The 24471-nt window shown below is 46.0% G+C and overlaps 1 protein-coding gene across 8 annotated transcripts in view; it reads left to right on the plus strand.

Annotated features, from left to right (window-relative positions):
• Positions 1–24471, plus strand: part of TOX2 (TOX high mobility group box family member 2) — a 157234-nt gene that overhangs the window by 118148 nt on the left and 14615 nt on the right. For all 8 annotated transcript variants that reach the window (XM_003825915.5, XM_003825916.5, XM_034947027.4 and 5 more), the window contains exons 4-5: positions 20658–20897; positions 23653–23880. In XM_003825915.5, the coding sequence (XP_003825963.2) occupies positions 20658–20897; positions 23653–23880 (468 nt within the window). The remainder of the gene's footprint in view (positions 1–20657; positions 20898–23652; positions 23881–24471) is intronic.

The following is a 24471-nucleotide window of genomic DNA, read 5'->3' on the forward strand; positions in this document are numbered from 1 at the left end:
ATCTGCCAGAACCGGTCCCCAATCCTACGTCTCTCCCTCCATCTCTTGCTTTCCATCTATCTGAGTCTCAGATGGTGGCTATATCACCTCTCAGCTGGAAGTTGCCACCTACTCTTAGCAGCCAAGCTGGCCTTTCTGAAATACAAGTCACTGCTCTGCCTAAAACTCTTATGGGTTTCCAGTGACCCTCAGGATAAAGTCCAATGTCTTCCCCTGGCATTCAAGGCCCACCCAGCCTGGCCCCTGCCTGTGACTCTAAGCTCCTCCTTCCCCAACCCTCCTCACCCCTCCCACTATCCTTCACTCCTGCCAAATCAGGGCCTTTCCTGATGCCCAGTGTGCCCTTGACCCCTGATCTTACAGCCTCACTTGGCCTTTGGCTTCCCTCTCGGCCCTCACCACCACTGTGACTGTGTATTGATTTGGGTGTAGATGAGCTCCACAGGGCAGGGGAGTCCCAGTGCTCAGCACAGGGCCTGGCATATAGCAGATACTTAATAAATACAGATGTGCCTGCTATAAAGTGACACATGCCTTCCTGAAAAACCTGAAAAATCCTAAGAACAAGAGTTTATGGGAAAAATAGAGCTGGGACAAACCACTCAGGGTCTATGCAACTTTGTAACCAGAGCACTAAGAGAAAACCATTACACTCCTAATGTATATATCTGCACAATTAAAAAGCATTTGTTAAATTCTTCCTTAAAAACCCTCAGTAACAACTGGGGAGGCATTTTGATGGAAGGGGTTTTGAGGAAGGGTGGGGAGACATTTTGATGGAAGCGGGTGTGAGGTTCACTGCTGAGTTATGGAGACAAGGGCAAAATGCACAAAGATGGAGAAGCAAGCAGTTGGCGCCTTTACACCAGAGCAGGTGGCCAAGTGGTAAGAAGGTGGGCCAAGTGGTACACAAGGGCAGGTGGGGGAAGGTGGGCGAATGGGCATTGGAAGCAGCGCTGCTTCCTCCACTGTTTGCTGAGTCCTGCTCTATTAGCGCCCTCTGTGTTCAGCCGCTGTTCCTTGGTAGCATAAAATAGTACTGCGCTGGAATAAGCCTGTATGACTGAGCAGGACTCCTCTGCAATGCCACTTTCCCCATTCACTGGAAGGGGTGAGACACTTGTGTCACAGGAGCACGCTGCATTTGTCAAGTGGGTGAGCGCATTAGTAGCATGGGTTGTGCTATATTGGTGCGATTAGCTCATTCCATCTGTTTGTCCCACTGGACTTGGTGGCCTCTTCTGCTTGGCAAGGTCTGTGCCTGCATTCTTTGTGTCTCAGGTCCTGTGGCTCATTGACCACCACCGTGTAGGTCCTGAGGCTGTGACAGTTCACAGGCCACTGTTTCTGCCCTCAAAGAACCAACCGAGAATACACCATGTGGCCTGTGGGAGTTACCCAAAAGCACTTGCTGGAGAAATGCCTAAGCTGCCCATTAAGAGACTTACCATAGCCAGGAAAATGAAGTGGGCTCTGAACCTTGGCAAGAAGGGGTGGATTTGGGAGACCAGGAGGAGGTGGCATGTGCTTTTGAGGGCCCAGCAGATGTGGAGGGTGAAGGGAGGGGGAGGTTGGTGGCTAACTCATTCAACATTCACTGAACCCCCTGCTAGGTGTCGCGGTCTAGATACCAGCAGGCGCTGGTCTAGATACCAGCAATACATCAGCGAACAAAACAAAGATCTTTGCCCATGTGCAATTTACATCCTAGCAGGGGGAGCGAGATAATAAACAATAATCTACTAAATAAGTCATGCAGTATGTTAGCAGGTGTTAAGTACTTTGGAAGAAAGAACAGAAGCATAATGGGATGGGGAATGCTGGCCCGGTGTGTGGGGCAGGGGAGCGGGTTGCAGTATTGGGTAGGATGGTGAGGGAAGGCCTTCTGATAAAACTGTGGTTTGAAGGAAGTCTTGCAGTAGGTGAGGGAGGGAGCAGGGTGAGTGTCCCCTGCTGGGTGGGGGAAGAACATTCCATGCAGAGGCAGTAGCTCACCTCCCATGGTTTTCCAGCTCAGCACTACTGACATTTTGGACTGGATTGTTCTTCATTGCGGGGCTGCCCTGTGCATTGCAGGATGTTGGCCAGCTTCTCTGGCCTCTACCCACCAGATGCCAGGAGCGTCCCCGCGGTTGTAACAACAAAAATGTCTGCACATAATGCCAGATATCTCCTGGGGACAAAAATGCACTGAGATAGAAGAGAGCCCTGTGGTGGGAGGCTGCTCGAGTGTTGAAGGAAGAGCAAGGGGGTGGATGTGATGGAGAGGGGTGATGGAGGGGACTGGAGTTGGGGAGGCCAGAGAGGTGCCAGGTGGTGGTGGTGGTTGAGTTGTTATAGGGGCTTGTGGCTCAGTAAGGACTTTGGCTTTTACTTGAGATATAGTAGGGAGCTGGAGCTGGCTCTGAGCAGAGGAGAGAGGGTCTGTATTGCAGAGGTGGGGAGCACGGGGACCCCCCACAGCCCCATCCCAATCTGAACAGAAACCTCACACCCCCAGCTGAGCAATCCCAGACCCAGGGGCTTGGTGACCCGTATTTGCAAACCTTTCTTCTAAGACAAAACCAGCCCCCAAAGGGGACAAATTGCTTTTCATTTCTCTGCTTCTCCGCCGGCGGCTTCATATTCATAACATGATGATCAGTATCACCAGGAATGGGGCTGTTGCCTTAAAGGATAAATTAGTCTGACTCTTAACTCAATAATTAAAACTGTGATGGCACTCGGCCTGCAGGGATAATATGCTATTATTATAGTCGTTTGTTTCAATTAAATGCTTACTGATTTTACAATAGCAGCTGGGCACCTGTGCGCTACAGCTATTATTCTGAACAAGACATCTACATTTCAGGAGAAATTTGTCAGCGTGCGAAGGATCTCCCACCAAGCATGAAAGTGTATTAGCAATACGTACTGACGAGGCTTCGGGGCCAGAGGCAGGCACGGGGGAGGCTTCCTATTGGTTCTCTTTTCCTCTCTTTTGTGCTAGATTTTTTTTTTTCCAAAAAGGAGATAGTTTTCAATTATTTGACACTTGAAGCCCCAGGACATCTCAGAGAGCAGTGTGCCCCTGGGAAGACTCGCGTGGGGGAGCTTTAGTTGTGACTTCCCACATCATTGATTCTGGGCTGCAGTAAACTGAATCATGCCCCACCAGATGCCCATGTCCTGATCCCTGGGGCCTGTAACTGTGTTACCTTATATATCAAAAGGGGCTTTGCAGATGTGATGAAGGTAAAGATCTTGTGATGGGCATATGGCTCTGGTTTATTTGTGTGAGCTCAATGATGTAATTTCAGAAGTACTTACAAGAGGGAGATGGGAGGGCCCAACAGACAGAACCACTGCTGATGAAACCACAGAAGCAGAGAGCAAAAAGGTCATGTGATGTGGGGCCACAAGCCAAGGCATGAGGATACGGTTCATCCAAAAAAAAAAAAAATTATGGAAATGCTTCTCCCCTGGAGCCTCCAAAGAGAACGAGCCCTGCCAACACCTTCACTTTAGTTCAGTGAGACTCATTTTGGACTTCTGACTTCCAGGAGGTGCATGTGCTGTTCTTGCTCCTGCAAGGGAAGGAATTTTTATTAAGTTAGTGGTAATTTATTACAGTAGCAACAGGAAACTAATACACAGAGTCTCTGCTGCCTTCTCAGAGGACTGAGACGTGTCGACTTTCACTGGGGAGGCAGATATGCTGCAGATCATAGGGCTTCTTGTCAGTTATCAGTGCCCAGACCTGTTGCCTGTGGCCATCCACTTAGCATCTGCAAGCATGCTTACCCTCCACCAAGTCCCAGCCTCTGGATACCCCTTTATCCTTATCTGCCACCCTACCCATCACTCCAGCCCTGCCAGGCTCCAGGCAGCTTGCAGAGCTCATCGCACTGGCCCATGCCTCAGTGCCTTTGCATGTGCCGTTCTTGCTCCTGGTACACCCTCTGCACCCTCCTTATCTTCTGCAGACTTCAAGAGTCAGTTCAGTTTTTTTTTTCCTGTGGAAAGGCTTCCTGGCTGTCCAGGTATTGGAGGGGCTCCTTCTCTGGCACCCCACAGGACCCCAGGCACACCTGGGTTGCTGCACTGTTTAAAATTGTGGGTTCATTTCTGCCTCCCCCACCAGAATGTGCACTCCTGCGATGGGGTGTTTCTGGCTCAGGGTCTCAGACATAAGAATCCTCAGGGAATGTTTATTGAATGAATGAATGAATGGAGTACCAGGAGCAGCATGGAGCTCTGGGAGGTCTTGAGAAGTGAAATGGCCACAGAAAGAGTTGTGATGAGGGCAGCTCAAGACAGAGGCCTGCAGAGGATGTGAGAAAGAGGCTCGAGGCAGTGACTCAAGGAAGCTCAGAGTCAGAGGACCGAACAGTGGCCAACTTCTGGGTCTCTGTCACCATCCAGGCCTCTCTGCCAGGTCTAGACTTCCAGGCTGGACTCCAGACTTGTGACCTCTGCTTCTCCTTCCAGGACTGGCATGCAGGAGCTTTGTCTTGACTTCTCACATCATTGATCCAAGTGTGGTGGGCTGGAAGAGAATCCCCCCAAAAGATGTCTACATCCTAATCCCCAGACCCTGTGAACATGTTAGCTTCCATAGACACCCTGTTGGCTCCCAAAACTTAACACATGTCTGCCTGTGCTCATCACCTTCACTCTGCTCAATCCTGCTCCTCCTTCTATGTCTCCACCTCAGAGAATTGCAATAGCCACCCCTTATCACCATTTCATCCCAAGAGTCTTGCTTGACTCAGCCACTACTCATCCCACACATTCCACTCAATCACCTGTCAATATCAATCTTCCTCAGTGCCTCTCGGACCTACCTGATAGATTTGGCCACTGCCATAGACTATACCAGCCCCCTCTCTGGGACCTCTTGTCTCCTCTCTCAACTGCCTCATCCATGTGCAGCCAGAGTGGTTCCATTGGGCAATTCTGAACACGTCCTCCCCTGCTGAAATCCCTTCGATGGCTCCCCATGGGTCTGGGAGAGCCTTCCCCTACTCTGGCTCTCAGGCCTTTTGCTGTCCATCCCTGCTGGCCTCTGAAGCCTCAGTGAAGCCACCTTGGGTCCTGCCAGGTCCATGTCAGCTCCACGGCTTTGCACAGGCTGTTTCCTCTTCCTGGACACCCTCACCTTCTTCACCAGCTAACTCCTGAGCAGCTGCAAGAGTCAGGCCAGACTCCACTTCCTCTCGGTGGCCGCCGCCTTCTGCAGACTAGGTGGGAAGGTCGCTGCACATGTCTTACTCCTGTTCCCCCACGACCACCACACAAGGCATCTTGAAGGAGGGACTGTGTTCTGGTCAGCCATGTGTTCTCTAACCCAGCATCTGCACTCGGCACTGGACATGCTCAACAAGGGTTGCTGAAGGGCTGGAGGGAGACGTGGCTGATGCGTGGGGAGAGGCTGGTTCTTGCCCAGGCATTGGGACCCTGCTCAATGCCAGGGAGATGCAGAGAGCTTGAATGTGCTGGGTAATGGGATAATATGGGCCAGCCAGGTGGCTGTCATCTGTCAGGTTCCCTGGAAACAGACTCCGAGATGGAGATTGTGCACAGCAAGTTCTAGGGGAGCACTCTCAGGAACGTCACCCATGAGAAGTAAAGGAAGCAGCCTGGGGCAGAGAGAGAACTTGAACCAACGTGCATTGCTACAGAGGCTTCAGCCAATCCAGTGAGCTCTGGAATGCTAGGATGTGCCTTCTGAGATGTCCCAAATTGAGTCAACGGGGCTGGGCCTTTGAACCCCCACATCAGTGAATGTAGACCACCCCTTGGAAGGGCTTGTAACCATGGGGGAAGCAGCTCCATCAGCCACAGGCAATTCCTGGAGAGGGTTGCAGCTGCGAGCTGTCAGAAGCCCATATGCCCGGCAGCTGGAGAACTGAGTCCTGTGGTCCTGAGGGGGCCATCGGGGCGTGCACAGGTCACAGCTGCACTGATTTTAGAGAGAGGCTACAACGCAAGGTTAGAGCAAGAGCTCAGCTTGTGGCCAGCACAGGGCTTGGCCAAGTGAGAGCACACTGAGTAGGTGTTCACTGAGGCTGTGCTGGGCAAGTGGGTGCAGCAATGGGGTAGGGCTGTGGACACAGGCCTGGGAGCCACACAGACATTCATGTGAATCCAGCTGTGCCGCCTACAGCCAAATGACCTTGGGCACGTGACTTCTCATTCTGAGCCTCAGTTTCCTCATCTGTAAAATGTCGATGATAAGCATCCCTTTCTCGCATGTCTGAGTAAGAAGAAACTGGTCAACAGGTCAGTGTCTGGCAAATGCTACCTGCCACATAAAGGATAGCATTTCTACCATTGCTTCTACTTACCACACTCCACTACCAGAAGGATTGCCAGTCTGTGGCCCTGGGCCAAAGGCCCTCTGCCCATTTTTGTAAATAAGGTTTTATTGGAACACAGCCACAGCCCTTCATTTGCATTCTCATCTATGGCTGCTTTCCTGCTCCTGCAGCAGAATTGAGTTGAGTAGTGATTAGAGACCATCTGGCCCACAAAGCCTAAAATATTTACTGTCTGACCCTTTACAGAGTTTGCCAACCCCTGGATCTGACAAATATAGCGAATATTTGTGAAGTGCCCTCCTGTGCCAGGCTGGGTGCTGTCATTTTTAGTGTCCTTGGAGCCTCCCTCCTGGCATCCCTCTCCTCTCAGATTTCAGAACCTTCTATTGTTTCTCACCTCTTCTTTTTTTTTTTGAGATGGATTCTCGCTGTGTCGCCCAGGCTGGAGTGCAATGGTGCGATTGCAGCTCATTGCAACCTCTTCCTCCCGGGTTCAAGCGATTCTCCTGCCTCAGCCTCTGAGTAGCTGGGATTACAGGAGCCCACCACCATGCCCAGCTAATTTTTGTATTTTTAGTAGAGACAGGGTTTTACCATGTTGGTCAGGCTGGTCTTGAACTCCTGACCTCAGGTGATCCACCCACCTTGGCCTCCCAAAGTGTTGGGATTACAGGCATGAGCCATGGCGCCCAGTCATTTCTCACCTCTTCTTAGCCCAGTTGAGGTCCAGTTCAAGCTCATACCTTAAGCAAGTTAATGAGGGGATGAAGAAAGGAAAACTTTTGTCTTGAACACACTAGGTGTCTGACTCTGTACAAAGTTAGCTTTTTGTTTGATCCTCACAGCTGCCCCATGAGGGCAGGGTCATTTTTACCCCATGTTGAAGCTGTTAAGATCTGTATGGATACAGTGGAAAACATCTCAGACTCAGAAGACAGGCAGAATTCTGGCTTTCCCACTTTCTGGCTGTGTGATCTTAGGCAAATCACTTAACCTCTCTGGGTTTCAGTGTCTTTATTGTCAAATGGGGGTGATAAGAGTGCTTCCATCAAAGATTTGTTGGTGACTCTTCTAGCATGGTTCCTGGGGTGTAGTGAGCCCTCACTCACTGTAATACTAGATATTATTATCATTATTATTATTGCTATCATTTTCTATAAAACAAGGACGTTGGGATCTATTGGAAAGTGCTAGTCTTTTAAATTACTCAGTGTCAGGTAGTTCTTTATAGCAGTATGAGAATGAACTGATACAGAAAATCGGTACCAGTAACGGGGCGATGCTACAAAGATACCTGAAAATGTGGAATCAACTTTGGAACTGGGTAACAGGCAGAGGTTGGAACCGTTGGGAGGCGTCAGAAGAAGGCAGGAAGATGTGGGCAAGTTTGGAAGTTCCTAGAGACTTGTTGAATGGTTTTGACCAAAATGCCGATAATGATATGGACAATGAAGTTCAGTGGTCTCAAATGGAGATGAGGAACCTATTGAAAACTGGAATAAAGGTCACTCTTGCTATGCTTTAATTTCTGATTGTGCTCAGAAATTAATGAGAAGTGCTGGGTGCCGTGGCTCACACCTATAATCCCAGCACTTTGGGGAGCTGAGGAGGGTGGATCGCTTGAGCCCAGGAGTTCAAGAACAGCCTGGGCAACATAGAGAGACCCTGTATCTACAAAAAATATAAAAAATTAGCCGGGTTCCGTGGCTCCACCTGTGGTCCCAGCTACTTGGGAGGCTGAGGTGGGAGGATTGCCTAAGCCTGGGAGGTGGAGGCTGCAGTGAGCTGTCATTGCACCACTGCACTCCAGCCTGGGCAACAGAGTCCAGGAATTAAGGAGACGTTTCTGAACCCTCTCAAACTGAAGCAGGGACTTAAATAAGAGCACAATTGAACACAGCCTTTGTTGCCATCAGAAGATTGATTCTACATCGTATACATCTGTCAGCACATCAGATTGGACCCTATGCATGTATACAACTATGACTTGTCAATAAAAAGAAAAGAAAAAAATTTAATTGTGGGGGAAAAAAATTCCACCTTTCCAGGCTGAAGAAAATAAAAAAATTTAATTGTGGAAAAAAAGAAAAAAAAAAATTCCGCCTTCCTAGGCTGAGTGTGAGGCTGTGTTGAATGACAGCTCATTCAGGCTTCGGAGGACGCAGGGTGGCTGCCAGCTCTGTGAATCGGCAGAAGGCGGGAAGGAGGAAGGTGTGATTTTTCTTGTTCTCTCCTCACTGTGTGGGGTTACACTAAGCACACGGGGCTGCTCTCCATAGAGACTGCAAATGGGGAATTTGTGAAAAACGCCCTTGTGTTCCTGCAGCCCTGCGAAGCTATTAAGCTCTGCGATCCTAATTACATTCACAGCCGCCTCGTTCCTGCTGCCTCCGTGTCTCCTCCTTCCTGGGGCGGGTGCAGATGTGGCTCGGGAGCGTGGCCATATGTTTCCAAGAGGGAAGCAGGAGGCTGGCTTCACTTGGTTCCCAGACATCTCATGAGTGCCGGCTGCCTGCCCAGCCCTCTGCCTGGTGCTGGGAGGCAGGTGTCTCCGCACTTGAGCAGATGCCGGGAGGCAACGTGGAGAGCTCTGCGAGAGGCTTGGAAAGAGGGTGAGGCCAGAGGATGGAGCAGGAGAGGGAAGGCTTCTCTGAGGAGGTGACATTTCAGGTAAGCCATAAAGGAGGATGACACAGAGGGCAGGTATCCAGTCTAGAGAGAAGCCCACATGTCCCCAGGGAGCTCTGGGAAGGGGCTGGAGAGGTCAGGAGGAGAGAGATTGTACAGATCCTCATGGGGCATTTTACATGGCTAGGCCATCGCTAAGTGGGCCCCCAGGAGCTGCTGAGAGATGGAGAGCAGGGAGGCGACATTTCAGGCTCCAGAAGGGTCACTGCAGGGGCCAGCATGGTGCCTGGACTCAGGAGGCCATGCTGGAGGCTGGGACTAGAGGTGCATAGCTTGAGATAGCCCTGAAAACAGACCCTGACACAAAGGTTTGGGTGCAAGTAGTTTGTCTCAGGGGTGAACCCAGGAAGCCCTTGGAGGGAAAAAGGCAAGTGAGATTGAAAGGAAACAAAGTCATGGGTTGTTACCTCTGTGAGCAACAGGAACGGGGTCCTGCTGTGGACCCTCTGAGAGACTTGTGGATGTGATCCGGGAAGGATGTGAAGTCTTCCAGGACACAAATCAGAATCGTCCCACTGAGGGGAGAGGAAGTCGAGGTTTCATCTACAAACTCCTGTTCCTCACTGGCTGAGGGTCATTCCTGGGGCCCCAGTTGGTCAGCACTTCCAGGCTGTTTGGGGCACAGAACACCCTCAGGCAGGGTGCCGAGGGAAGCTGTCCGCATGCACAATAACCCTCTGTAGGGACCGCCGAGGGCCGGGGGGCAGGGTCTCCGCTGCATCTGCTGCAGCTGATCAGGACAAAAGGCCTTAGCTGCTAAAAGTGTTGGGGCAGCGGGGTGTGGGTTCTGATTGGAGTAGGGGTCTCGTGAGCTGGTAGAGTGTTCTAGAATGCATGGAGGGATGGACAGGGTCTCACCACTTCTGTGTCCCTCTCTTGTGAGCTCAACTTTCTTCTTCTAAAGGCTGAAATTGGCTTTAAGCAGAACACGTTTTTAGGTGAAACTTGGGAATTTTAGAATCATCACGGGGATGCCGCTATCTGTAGGTGTCTATGGAGGAGCCACAGACTTACTTGGAGGGAAAGTAAGATGGGAGGAAATGTCAGAACCTTAGGAACACCAGCGTTTAGTGGGTGGGCTGAAGAAGAGCAGGAAGGACTGGCTGGAGAGGTGGTTGGACAGTCAAGCACCGGGCCCTGGAGAAAGGAAAGGGAGCTGGGAGGGGAGGCAGCAGGCCCAGGAGTTGAGGATGGAGAAGTGTCTTGAGGAAGGCATCATAACTTAGGGAGGAGGGTGATACTTTGGAGAAGCTCAACTCCACCTTTAGTAGCTGTGTGATTATGGGCAAGTCTCTTGGCCTGAGACTTGGCTTTTTCTGCTGGGGATGATTATATTCCGCCTCCTGTATAGTTGTGATTAAATGAGTCATATGTGGACATGGTCAGCACAGTGTCTGGCACATATTAAGTGCTCAATAAAAATCTCTCCTCCTCTTCCTCTTTCTCTTCCTCCTGATGAGGATGGTGGTGAGGACACTGATTACAACGGTATGGGTAGTAATGAGGACAGATGCCAGGTGAGTCGCTGGTGGGATGAGTGGCCCAAGGACAGTGAGGAGAGACGATTATTTGCACAGTTGGCTGCATGGAGAAGAAGGAAAGTTGGGGCAGAAGTTTTTAAGAGACCTGGAGCTAAGAGAGATTTTAATTTTAAGATGGGAGAGGAGTGATATTGATGAGATGCAGCCGACAGAGAGGGGAGACAGGAGCTGAACTGATGGAGGTGGGGGCTGTCTAGAAGCAGAGCCTGAGATGGGGTTCTTGTGAAGGTTGTTTACTGAGGGAGGGGCTGCAGGAATCAGGGATTGCAAGGGAAGGGGCTGAGCACGGATGTAGCCTCGGCTGGAGACTCGCTTCAGGCTGATTGCACGGGGAGCCCTGGAGCGCAGCTTCACTGCACAGCCAGCAGGGTGGCCTTTAGCACCCCTGTGCCAGTCAAGCAGTGGTGAGGTCTGCTGCAAGGTGGGCTGTTGGCGTTAAGATGTCATAGCCTCCTGGGAGAAGCAGTTCCCATTTGGCCACTTTTCTGGAGATGGGGGCAGGTGTAGATGCTCCCAGCACACAGGGGAATGGGTACAGAAGCATGGTAAAGGGGGCGGGGTCCGGCACCGACAGTGTCCACTACAGTGGGCGTCCTCAACTAGCAGGCCTCAAATGAGAGGCATATCTTTCACCGTGGGGAAGTTAGGACAAAGTTTTTTAAATGCCCTAGAAAACCTGGGATGCTTAGTGGCTGTCCCCATGTTTTTGCTGGTTTTTATCTAAGAATAGCCAGTCATGTACTGTCTTTATGAAGGGAACTGTCTGACTGTGAGACCCTGAAGTGCGGTTGGGGAAGTGGGCACTCTCATCCCCAAAGCTTGCCATTGTGTCCATCACAAAGCATGGACTCATGAAAGGTCCGACCATATATTGAGAATGTATTTGTAACTATAGCAAGAATGAAGCTTCTCCACAGAGACTTGACATCCTTCCTGAATCGCATCCAGTTCTGCTGTTGTGGCTTTAATTTTATTAAATAGGTCCAACAAGTATTTGCTTTTGCAGTGTGCAGGCTCGAATCTAGGAATCAGGATATAAAGAAAAGTCACTGGACAATTGTACAAAATCCGTAGTTCTAAAGAGCACACATTCTGAGAATCTTACTCCAAAAAATAGGCAAAAACATTCATAATAAACTTCAATTATACGGTGTATCCATGTGATGAGAAGAATTTGCAATCAGGAAAGATTGCTTTCAGGTAAAACATGTGTATTAGTCTGTTCTCATGCTGCTAATAAAGACATACCCAAGACTGGTTAATTTATAAAGGAAAGAGATTTAATGGACTCACAGTTCCACAGGGCTGGGGAGGCCTCATAATCATGGCAGAAGGCAAAAGAGAAGCAAAGGCACGTCTTACGTGGCGGCAGACAAGAGGGCTTGTGCAGGGGAACTCCTGTTTATAAAACCATCAGATCTCATGAGACTTATTCACTATCACAAGAACAGCACAGGAAAGACCCACTCCCGTAATTCGATTACCTCCCGTTGGGTCCCTCCCACAACATGTGGGAATTACGGAAGCCACAATTCAAGATGAGATTTGAGTGCGAAACCATATCAATATGTGACCACTGGATGTAAAAGTTTGTTGAAAGCAGCGAGCAACACTGGTTGTAACCAAATAAGTGAAGATGATCAGCTCCAGGTTTTCTCCCAAAACTCCAAGGGAGAAGTTAAAGGGCTCAAAATTATGACTGAAAAGATAAAAGATCGTGATGATTCAATGTGTTTAATAGGAAGCTTAGCAAAAAGGCAATAATCAAATAATTGTAGAAAATATCACTTATCTGAAGAAAGTGGAAAATGTTCCAAAGGACCTAGCAAATATCAGCAAAATTAAATCTGTTACCCACATTAAAAACATCATAGTGCAATGTTTTTATTTCAAAGAAACTTTGAGATTCAAAAAAGCCATTATTATTGTTGTCATTATTATTTGGGGGATCGGATTTTATTCTAAAAGGATCAACAAGCCAATGAAGAATTTTAAGGAGGATAGTAGCCTGGCCTGACTTATTTATATAGAGAGATATTAATTGCTTGGGATGTGAGGAGTGTGAAAGACGTAGGATTCATTATGGAGGTGGAACCAATAATGGCGTGTCCTGGCTAGTGCCTGGGGTTGTAAGGGAAAGGGAGAAGTCAGGGTTTCTGTTCAGGTTTGTGGCTTGGGTGACAGCAAGAACAGCAGTGCCATTTTACTATTTTGGTAAAACTGGAGGAGGAACAGTTTTCAGGAGAAGGAAGAGCTCCATTTGCAGCATGTGAAGTTTTATATGCTTGCGGGGCATCCGAGGGAAGATGTCACTCAGGGAATTGGATGTGGGAGTCTGGAGCCCAGGTTGGGGATGAGGGGATGAGGCTGACCCTGTTTCAGACATTTCAGGGTGCCTAATATGGCCAATTAAGTTATGTAGGTACCAGCCATTTCCCCTCATTCCAGACTTCCCAGAGCTCATCACATTTAAGTTTAACACTCTGCTTGGAAGAGCCAATATTGTTGTTGCTGCTGCTTTGGATCTGCTTTTGAAGAAATAAATATTGCAGGTACAAGTTAAGGTCCCTTTGTACCTCTCTGTTCTCAGAAAGAAATAACCACTATTCTGCAGTGAGTGTTTTTATGCTTTTACTACATTTTCATATATCCTTGAACACCTGACAGTGATGTTTTATATTTTAAACGTGTTCATAAAGGCATTATACTATATGTGTCCTTCTGAAACTCTCTTCACTGGTTATTGTCTTTGAGTTCATCTGCATTGGCAGCTGTAGGTCCACGTTGGTCAGGTTAACCCTCTACAGAATTCCATTATGTGAATACACCAGAGATTTTCGCCATCTCCCAGTTAGTGAATGTTTATATTATTTCCAGTTTTTTTGGAATTAAATGCCATAATGATCATCTTTGTTGTAATGCATAACTTTCTAAAGGTAACATCATAACTCTCATACAAATATAAGATGAAAGCATGCCAAAAATTTATTTAAGTCGTGATTAATGAGGAATCCAGTAAGATATGACAACAGGTTCAAAGGTGAATCTGAAGAATAGACACATATATAGGCAAACAGGAATGGTGAAATAAATTTTCTAAGAAATGGACCCAGGCATCCCATTACTGGGTATATACCCAAAGGATTATAAATCATGCTGCTATAAAGACACATGCACGTGTATGTTTACTGCGGCACTATTCACAATAGCAAAGACTTGGAACCAACCCAAATGTCCATCAGTGATAGACTGGATTAAGAAAATGTGGCACATATACACCATGGAATACTATGCAGCCATAAAAAAGGATGAGTTCATGTCCTTTGTAGGGACATGGATGAAGCTGGAAACCATCATTCTCGGCAAACTATCGCAAGAACAAAAAACCAAACACCACATGTTCTCACTCATAGGTGGGAATTGAACAATGAGAACACTTGGACACAGGAAGGCGAACATCACACACTGGGGCCTATTGTGGGGGGGGGGGTTTGTGGGGAGGGATAGCATTAGGAGATATACCTAATGTAAATGAGTTAATGGGTGCGGCACACCAACAAGGCACATGTATACATATGTAACAAACCTGCATGTTGTGCACATGTACCCTAGAACTTAAAGCATAAAAAAAAAAAAGAAATGCAAAACTGCTTAATGGCTATAGAGCAACCAAACATAATGTTTGGAATCATCCTTTTTACAGGGTGGGATCAATTATATCCCTACCGGACAAAATTTCTTTGCATTTTTATGGACAAGAATGGGTTTCACTCTACCTCACAGCTATTAGGATGGCTTCTATTGAAAAGAGGGAGAGAGAGAAACGAGTGGCGTGGATGTGTAGAAACCGCAACCGGAACCCTTGTGTGCTGCTGGTGGGAATTGAAGTGATATAGCCACTGTGGAAAACAGTATGGTGGTTTCTTAAAAATTAAAAAACAGAATTACTATATGATACGGCAATTGGAATTCTGGGTGTCTACTCAAGAGAATTGAAAGCAGAGTCTCCACGAGATACTTGTGCACCCACATTCCTAGCAGCATTATTCATAATGCCCAACCAACTGCCTACCAGCAGATGAATGGATAAGCAAAATGTAGTCTATACATACAAGGGTGTATTGCTCAGCCTTAAAAAGGGAAGAAAGTTCTGATTCAGCTACCACATGGATGAACCTTGAGTACCTTAAGCTAAGTGAAATAAGTCAGTCACGAAAGAATACTGTGTAATTCCACTTGTTTGAGGTACCTGGAGTAGTCATAGTTCTAGAGACAGAAAGTAGAAGAGTGGTTTCCAGGGCTGGGGGAAGAGAGGAATGGGGAGTTCTTATTTACTAGGGACGGAGTGTCAGTTTTGCAAAATGGAAAGAATTCTGCGGATGGCTGCTGGTGATGGCTGTATGATGGTGTGAACATATTTAATGCCACTGAACTGTACACTTAAAAATGGTTGATGGGAAATTTTATGTGTATTTTATCACAATTTAAATTTTTAATGATTAAAAAAATCAGTTGCATTAATGTCACCTTTCTAGAGCTTACAAAGTTGTAAAATAGCCTAGACAAAGACGTGTACTCCTATAGAAGCAGGTAACCCCAGAGGTCTGCTGGACAATGCCCCGCAGTTCATTGAATTTCACTCATTTGTCCATTTTGAAGTCTTTCGCAGTTTTCCACACTGTGTGTATGTCTTCTTGTGCATGTGTGAAAGTTCTTTATAGTAAACATCTTGGAGTAGAATTCTAGGTTATAGGATATCTGCATCTTCAATATACTGAGTGTTGCCAGGTTGTTTTCTAAAGTGTTTTACATACTAGTCTACACTCCTAACAGCAGTGTATGCAGAAACATAAATGGTCCAGTAAACTTATGAAAAGGTGGTCACCCTCACTAGTGATCAGAATGGTGGAAATCAGAATGACTTTGAGAGAATTTCACACTTAGCAGGTTTGCAAAACTTCAAAAATCCTCCATTATCAAGAGTTGGTAAAAATATTAAATCACCAAGTCAGGAATATCTGATGGAAGAATTCTAAAGCAGGCCACTGGGAAGAAAAAGAAAACAAGCCCTAATACAGAGTTCTAAGGCTGATTTGACCTTGAGGAGCTAATGCCAGATTCTTGCTTAAGGCTTATAGAAGGTGAGAGTGCGTAAGCTATGGGGTGGGGGGAGGAGAATGTTTGGAGAATACATTTTAAAACCTTCTATAAAACAGTTCACTTTAAATCTGTCTCTCAGATATTTGTATGGTTAATAATCAAATACATATGTCACAATATATTAAGAACTGGGTTAGAAACCAATATCTACCTATACACTGTTTACACTTAAAATTATGCAGGACAAAAATAAAACAGTGAAAAATTAGAGTGATAATGATAGCAAATAAAGTAGGATGTAAGACAGAAACATTAAGGCAAAGATGCTTATTTTTTATGAGCAAGGAGAAGCCACAGTAAAGACATAACATTCTGGGACATTTACAGGATAAATAACTTCACATTAGTGTGTATGCAGAAAATCTGTTTAAATTTTAGAGAGAAACTGCTGGAAACGCAATAGGAATGGCAGGCTTTGTGGAAAACAGTATGGTGGTTTCTTAAAAATTAGAAAACAGAATTACTATATGATACGGCAATTGGAATTCTGGGTGTCTACTCAAGAGAATTGAAAGCAGAGTCTCCACGAGATACTTGTGCACCCATGTTCCTAGCAGCATTATTCATAATGCCCAACCAACTGCCTACCAGCAGATGAATGGATAAGCAAAATGTAGTCTATACATACAAGGGTGTATTGCTCAGCCTTAAAAAGGGAAGAAAGTTCTGATTCAGCTACCACATGGATGAACCTTGAGTACCTTAAGCTAAGTGAAATAAGCCAATTCTTTTGAGATTTTACACCTAAAGTAGTCAAAACTGTTTATTGAATAGACATATGGAGAAATTTGTACAATATACAGTATTATTTCCAATATACATGAACAGTTTTGCAAAAATTGATCATACTTTGGTGACAAAATAGTCTGTATACCAAACCCCTGTGACATGCAATTTGTCTCTATAACAAACCTTCACATATACCCCTGAACCTAAAAGTTTTTAAAAAGGAAAAACAAATTGATCATATCCTAAGCTATAACAAAAACCTCAGTACTTTCCAAAAAGATAAAATTCTAGGAGTCATGGTCTCTGATCTTGATAACAAAGGATACATTAAATAAAAACACTCTTCCAAATAACTTTAGGGTAAGAGAGAAAATAAAATCATCAATGTAGAATATTTTAAAAATACTTATATGATGTAGCTAAAATTCTCCCTGGGAGAAAAATCATAGTTACAGTGCAGAGTTTCTCAACCTCAGTACTATTGACATTTTGGGATGCATAATTCTTTGTTTAGTGGGGACATCCCTGGCCACTACCCAGCAGATGCCAGTAGCTTCCCACCCTCCAGTTGTCAGAACCAAAAATGTCTTCAGAGAAATGCCCCCTGCATGGTAAAATTGCTCATCTCAACTCCTGCCCTAGATGTTTCTGTTACTAAAAAAGAAAATGTGAAAATAGCTTAATTTGAAAACCTATGTAAAAAACAACATATGCTACCTCAAGTCAACATTAATAGAGAAGAAAGCAGAATTTAATGAATTATCATGAAAGTTGTCAAATTTTTTTAAAATATAAGAGCTGGTTCTTTGGCTAGACAGTTGAAATATATAAACTTTTGGCCGGGTGTGGTGGCTCATGCCTGTAATCTCAGCATTTTGGGAGGCTGAGACGGGTGGATCACTTGAGGTCAGGAGTTTGAGACCAGCTTGGCCAACATGGCAAAAACCCATCTCTCCTAAAAATACAAAAAGTAGCCGGGTGTGGTGACATGCACCTGTAATTCCAGCTACTCAGGAGGCTGAGGCAGGAAAATTGCTTGAACCCTGGAGATGGAGGCAGAGGTTGTGGTGAGCCGAGATAGCATCACTGCACTCCAGTGTGGGCAACAGAGCAAGACTCCGTCACAAAAAAATAAATAAAATAAATTTTGAGAAGGAAAATTTTAAAAAGCAACGTGTATTCACAATATTACAATTTTGAATGGGAACTGATGAAAACCACAGAGTATATTTTTAAATATATTATCCAGTTATATGCTAGTACATGTTAGTATCTGGATAAAATGAATTTATATATATATATATATATAATTTACCAAAACTGACTCGAGAGAAAATGGAAACTGAGATAGACCTATTAGCCATGAAGGATATTGTGAAAACAAAAAGCACTGGGCCTCAGATGGTTTTCTGTTTAAGCTCTTTCATTCTCTAAGGAAAATGTAATTTATATGTTATCTATACTGTTCCAGGGCATAAGGGAAGAGTTCAATTTCTAAAGCTGATCACAACAAAAACATTTGACAAAAGTAACCCTAAAAAATAAAAAGAGATTTGTATAATAATACAAATTATTTGTATAATAATAAGAGATTTGTAATAAAATACATGCCAGACACATTCAAACAAACATACAGGCAAGGACAGCATTATTCATATCAGACTCCACTGAATTCAAGGCAAAAAAAAAAAAGAGACAAAAAAGATAGTTAATAAAGAGTTTAATCCATAATGAAGATACAATTGTCTGTCTTCTTTTTGTAATAAAAACCAATATCAGGGCCGGGTGTGGTGGCTCATGCCTATAAAATCCCAGCACTTTGGGGGGCCGAGGTGGGCAGATCACTTGAGGTCAGGAGTTTGAGACAAGCCTGGCCAATATGGCGAAACCCCATCTCTCTCTACTAAAAATACAAAAATTAGCCAGGCATGATGGTGCCACCTGTTGTCCCAGCTACCTGGGAGGCAGAGGTTGCAGTGAGCCAAGATCGCGCCACTGCACTCCAGCCTGCGCGATGCAGCACGACTCTGTCTCAAAACAAAACCGACATCAAATTCCCAAAACAAACACTTTAAGCATTAAAAGGAGATTTTTTTATGGAAACAGAAAAATTGCAGGCAATCTGGACAAGGCTGTGTAAGATTAAAGAGCCAAAAAGGTAAGGAATCTAAAGAATAATCACTGATAGAATGGAAAAATATACTGCTGTATTCATCTGCAAACATAGCCTATTCTTTGTAAGGACTGTGGAATATGTACACAATTTAATCATATTTGGGTCTCAAAACCTTAACAAAATCTCAAACTTGTAAATAGTACAGACCCCATACTTTGATAATTTTTGTTACTGGAAATTGTAGCCAAAAGAAAAAGAAAATTAGCCACTTGGAATTTCCAGAACTCTTCTTTTTGTTAGCCTTTTAAAATTTAAGTTCCAGGGTATATATGCAGGATGTGCAGGTTTGTTACCTAGGTAAATGTGTGCCACAGTGGTTTGCTGTACTTATCAACTCATCACCTAGGTACTAAACCCAGTATGCATTAGCATTTTTCTTGATGCTGTCCCTCCCCTTGCCCCCTCAACGCGCCCCAGTGTGTAGTTCCCCTCCCTGTGTCTAAGTGTTCACATTGTTCGGCTTCCACTTATAAGTGAAAACATGAGATGTTTGGTTTTCTGTTCCTGCATTAGTTTGCTGACGATAATGGCTTCCAGCTCCATCCATGTCCCTGCAGAGGACATGATTTCATTCCTTTTTATGACTGTATAGTACTTCATGGTATATATGTACCACATTTCCTTTCAGTCTATCTTTGTTGGGTATCTGGGCTGATTCCGTGTCTTTGCTATTGTGAATAGTGCTGCAGTGAACACACACGTGCATGTATCTTTATGATAGAATGATTTATATTCCTCTGGGTATATACCCAGTAATGGGATTGCTGGGTCAAATGGTATTCCAGAACTCTTCTTGAACAACTCTTGGATCAAAGAAGAAAGTAGATTTTAAATGTTCTCATCTAAGCAATGCTAGGTGAGGTGATGAATATGTTCATTATTTCACAGTGTATACATGCATCAAAACATATCGTACATATAAATATATACAATTTGTCATTTGTCAATTAAAAATAAAATACAACTCAAAATTGAGGGGGAAGCAGCAATTATGAATCTTTAAAATGCGGAGGAAGGGATAGCTAAAGACAAAATGAGATATTAAAGAATTAGAAAACAGAGAAGCAGAAGTGATACACTTGAGATTTGATTCTTTTGAGGAGAAAAGAAACAACCCACATAAAACTGAAAACCTGTTTGCTTTCCTAATGAAGAAAAAATGGGAGAAAAACAGATACTTGATGTTTGTTAGAAATTAGAAAGGGCAAATAAATAACCACAGATGCAGAGGAAATAAAAATCGTAAGAGTATGCAAATAGGTATGCTTCACTCAACAGGGTGTGGACATATATTTAGGTCCCAAGTCCTATCCTCAATGTGTGTTTAGTGTGAAAAATGCTTATATGTAAAAACCAATAACTTTCCAGAAGTAACCAGTTAGAAAATATCATGGGGAATGGAGTTAATAACAAAATTGCTGACCTGTAGGAAGAAAAGTACTCAACTTTATCAAGAAATTTATTTATTCAGTGTATTTAACACATGCTTATACAATATAGGGCTTACTGTATGCCAGGTACATTTGATCTTTAAGAACCCTAGAATGTAGGTTTGCTCATATCCACATTTTACAGATGAAGAAACTGAGGCACAAAGAGGTTAGGTAACTTGGCCAAAGTCACCCAGCTGGTAGAATGGCAGGACCAGGATTCAAAATGTAGTTAGCGTCCATCATCTGTGTGCGTTGCTATCATGCTGACTGCTAAGTTCATGCAGAGACATATTGCATTCCAGGAGGGAAGACTCGGTCTCATCAAATGATCCAACATAACCGGACTGAGCTCTCTGGCAGGGGCTGAAATGCAAAGCGTCTGTCCGAGGTGAATGTCAGTAGAATGGCACACAGCCACGGAGCTGCCGGTTTCCCACGAGTGCACTTAATCATACAGAGGTCCAAGTAGCATGAGGCTCCATCTTGAGATTCACCTGTCAGGGATCGGAGCAGGAGCCGCATCCATCACTTCTCCTCTGCATTCCCTCCTCTAAGTCCGCTAGCACAGATGTGATGGAGTGGCCGGACAGATCCTTCCTAACTCAACCCTCCTGTCCTCCCCTCTCAGATCCAGGAGATGGTCCACTCGGAAGTGGCTGCCTATGACTCGGGCCGGCCCGGGCCCCTGCTGGGTCGCCCGGCAATGCTGGCCAGCCACATGAGTGCCCTCAGCCAGTCCCAGCTCATCTCACAGATGGGCATCCGGAGCAGCATCGCCCACAGCTCCCCATCACCGCCGGGGAGCAAGTCAGCGACCCCCTCTCCCTCCAGCTCCACTCAGGAAGAGGAGTCGGAAGTGCATTTCAAGGTATGTGCGGTGCAGGAACAGAGCCTGAAGCTGCCCTCCTGTCAGCAGGGAAGGGGTCCTGTGGGGAAATGGGCATCACCTCCCTCTAGTAAAGACTAGAAAAGCCTGATGTCCCAAGGTCCCCGTAGGTGCCATCCCCACTGAGCAGGCGTTCCTGGTGGCGGTTGGGATGTCCGCCACAGAGCTCAGTGGTTTTCTGTTAAGACACCCAGGCCACGCTGGAAGCCAAGGAAAAAGCACATTGGCAGGTGGAGCACCTGGTCAGGGGGGATGGCACCTATGGGGCTTTGTGGCATCGGGCTTTGGCTGCTCCAAGTGCTGAGCATCCTTGACAAGCTGTGTTCCCTCGGGACTCCCAGAGCCTTGTGCATAAAGCAGAGAAAATTCCAACAAATGTTGAGGGGATGGGGTGAGAATATCCTGTGAAAGTTGGCAAAGCCTGACTCCTGAAGGCCAGTGGGCGATTTCAGAGGTGTGGACGGCTTCAGCAAGGCCATCGGGGTCACATTTATGGCCATCTGGCCCTCTTAGGAGAAAATATTCTGACAAAACTGTGTGGTCCAGAAGACAGCACCTCTGGGCCTAGAGTATTCACTGACCTTGAGGGTGGGGTGCAAAAATGACCCCCCCACTGGGAACATGCATTCCCCCAACATTCCTGGAGTCTAGAGTGGTTTGACCTCCTCAAGAACATGGTAGGGATGAGAGCCCGCCACCTGTCCAGGCTCTGGCCCTTCTTTGCATTGACTCCAAATCCACCTCCCGGTGAGAGAACATCTTGTCTTACCAGGGAGGAAAACAGAGGCCCAGAAATGCCAAAGACAGAAGTGTTTGCCCAGGGCCTCCCAGCGAGCTAGTGGCAGAATTAAGACTTATCTCCCTCCGTGCCTCCTGCCTCTGTCGATCCAGTGTCCTTTCCACGTGGTGGCCTCCCAAGGCCTAGCGCAGTAACCCTGGACTTTGGGGGGAAGAGGGGTTTACTTCTGGATCCTGGCCCAGCTTCATCTTAAGGATGACTCGACCTCTATTATAGTCCATGCAGGAACGGTTTTTATTTAACAAACACTCTCTATGGGCCAGACACTGCTCTAAACACATAACAAGTATACGTCCATGTAATCCTCATAAAAGTCCTATAGGGCAGGGACTGTTATTATCTCTGTTTGGCAGATGGGGACACTGAGGCACAGAGAGGTTAAGTAATGCATCTGGTGTCACACAGCTAGTAAGTGGGGGGAACCAGGATTCAAACCCAGGAGGCTGCAGGTGCAGTCCAGTGTATGTGCCCTCAACCCCCTGCCCTGCTGTGCCTGTTCAGGACTTTGTCAATGACAACATGCCTCTTCATCCCTGATCTTGCTAGAGTCACACCACGGTGCTAACACAACTGGGGCTTGGAGAAGGGAGTAGCTGCAGAGATAAGCCTCAGGAACAGAACCATGTCCTTCAGACATGGATGCCTGATCATGCCTACTGGCCCATGGCTTTGTCATCAGGTCAACATGTCACCTCCATCTTCTTGGCTCCTAGAGCCAGAGTCTTCACTACAGGGTCCAGGGCTTTTGACCAAAGTCCCCTGTTCCTACATGGCTTGAGTGACCCAACAGAGACCCACTAAGGTCTGTGGTGGGCATCCCAACACCACCCCATCCTGGAAGCCCTAAGTCAAGTGTTCACAGGATCATGGTCCTGCAGTCTGTCCAGAGTGAAGCCACTGGCTCCAGGGCTGACGCAGTAACAGTCGCTTTAGCCTCATGCCCTCCCCACTTCACAGGGTCAAGGGACTAAGCCACCTGCTCAAAGCTGCACAGCTGAAACATGGCGGTGGAGACCAGCCTTTTGTAATGCAGGATCCTTTTTGGGGATTGTGCTCACAAGTGGGAGGGCAGATATATATATATATATATATATACACACACACACACACACACACACACACATATATATATACAGACATATATATACTATATATACACACATATATACATATATACTATATATACACACATATATACATATATACACACACATATATATACATATATATACTATATATACACACATATATATACATATATATACACACACACACATACATGTATATACACATATGCACACACACTCCAAACTTGGAAATAGGCCCCCAAATAACTGCACATTCTTTCAATGTCATACCAAAACCTTGGCTAACAGGCTCACTCAATAATTATCTGATTCTCTAGGAAACTGGACCTTTGCTTTGATTCGTTATTCATTATTGATTAGGGGATTTCACAACTCTGTAAAAGAAGATGTTACCTTGGGCGGGGGAGGGGAAGTGATAAGAGATGTAAGGGATTTTTGTCTGATTATAAGGCAAATTAACTTTGCCCGGTAGAGATGCAAATTTCTGTCCAGTAGAAAAGATTAAAAGTCCCAAAGGTGATAGTTTCAGCGCTCTATTGGGCACTAACCAGTTTCACGTGTAATTTAGTAATCTAATTCCAGCATTCTTTCCATTCTTTCAGTGACTATACAGTCCGTCTTCTCCTCCTGCATTTCTCTGAATCAACTTTACAATCATGCTGATTCTCTTTAATGAGTTAAACACCCACCCAGGGTGTGTGTGTCTGTCCATTGCCCCCTCCATCGCGCGAGTGGTTATCTGTGCATGAGCAGGGCTGGAGAAGTGCAGCTTGGCCCGAGTCTGTGTTGATCGCCTTTGGCAGGAGGCCCTTGGGCTTCTTTGGTTTTCTGACTCTTCTCACTCGGGCAGATCTCGGGAGAAAAGAGACCTTCAGCCGACCCAGGAAAAAAGGCCAAGAACCCGAAGAAGAAGAAAAAGAAGGACCCCAATGAGCCGCAGAAGCCTGTGTCGGCCTACGCACTCTTCTTCAGAGACACTCAGGCCGCCATCAAGGGTCAGAACCCCAGTGCCACTTTTGGTGACGTGTCCAAAATCGTGGCCTCCATGTGGGACAGCCTGGGAGAGGAACAGAAGCAGGTGAGCCTCCCTCTCTTTCTGGGCCATCCCCTGAGGCTTTGTGGTCCTGGAACCAAGGACACACTTTGAAGGTCTGAAACCAGGCCCAGCTCTGGAACTAGAGACTCTTGCAGAGGTCTTTCCTGGGCTCAGGTTGCCCATCTGTAAATTGGGAAGCTAGCTGCCTTCCAATTCTACTAACCAACTGCATTTATTAGCAACTTAACCACTCTGAACCTCTGCTTCCCGCAACTTAACCATTCTGAACCTCTGCTTCCCCCTTGATAAAATGAGAACAAGCATCTCCATCCATCTTGTCCCACCAACCCTAAAAGTCTGGAGTCCAGGCCAGAGCTTCCTATCCCACTGACCATGTGCCTGTGGCCTCCTCTAAAGGCCTCCAGGGAGAATAGAGAGCAGAACTAGCTGGTAGGCAAATGGAGTTGCCAGCTGTGTGACCTCAGCCTGACCACCTAAACTCTCTGAGCCTCGGTTTTCATGTCTATTAAAACAGGGGTGCTGGCTACTCCTTCTCTGAGCTCACGTCTGGGCTGGGCTTTCCCCCCAGTATGTCACCGAATCCTTACAACACCCTGTGGAGTAGCCATTGCT

This window comes from Pan paniscus, chromosome 21 (genome assembly GCF_029289425.2).
Source record: "Pan paniscus chromosome 21, NHGRI_mPanPan1-v2.0_pri, whole genome shotgun sequence".
In the NCBI taxonomy this organism is placed as follows: Eukaryota; Metazoa; Chordata; class Mammalia; order Primates; family Hominidae; genus Pan; species Pan paniscus.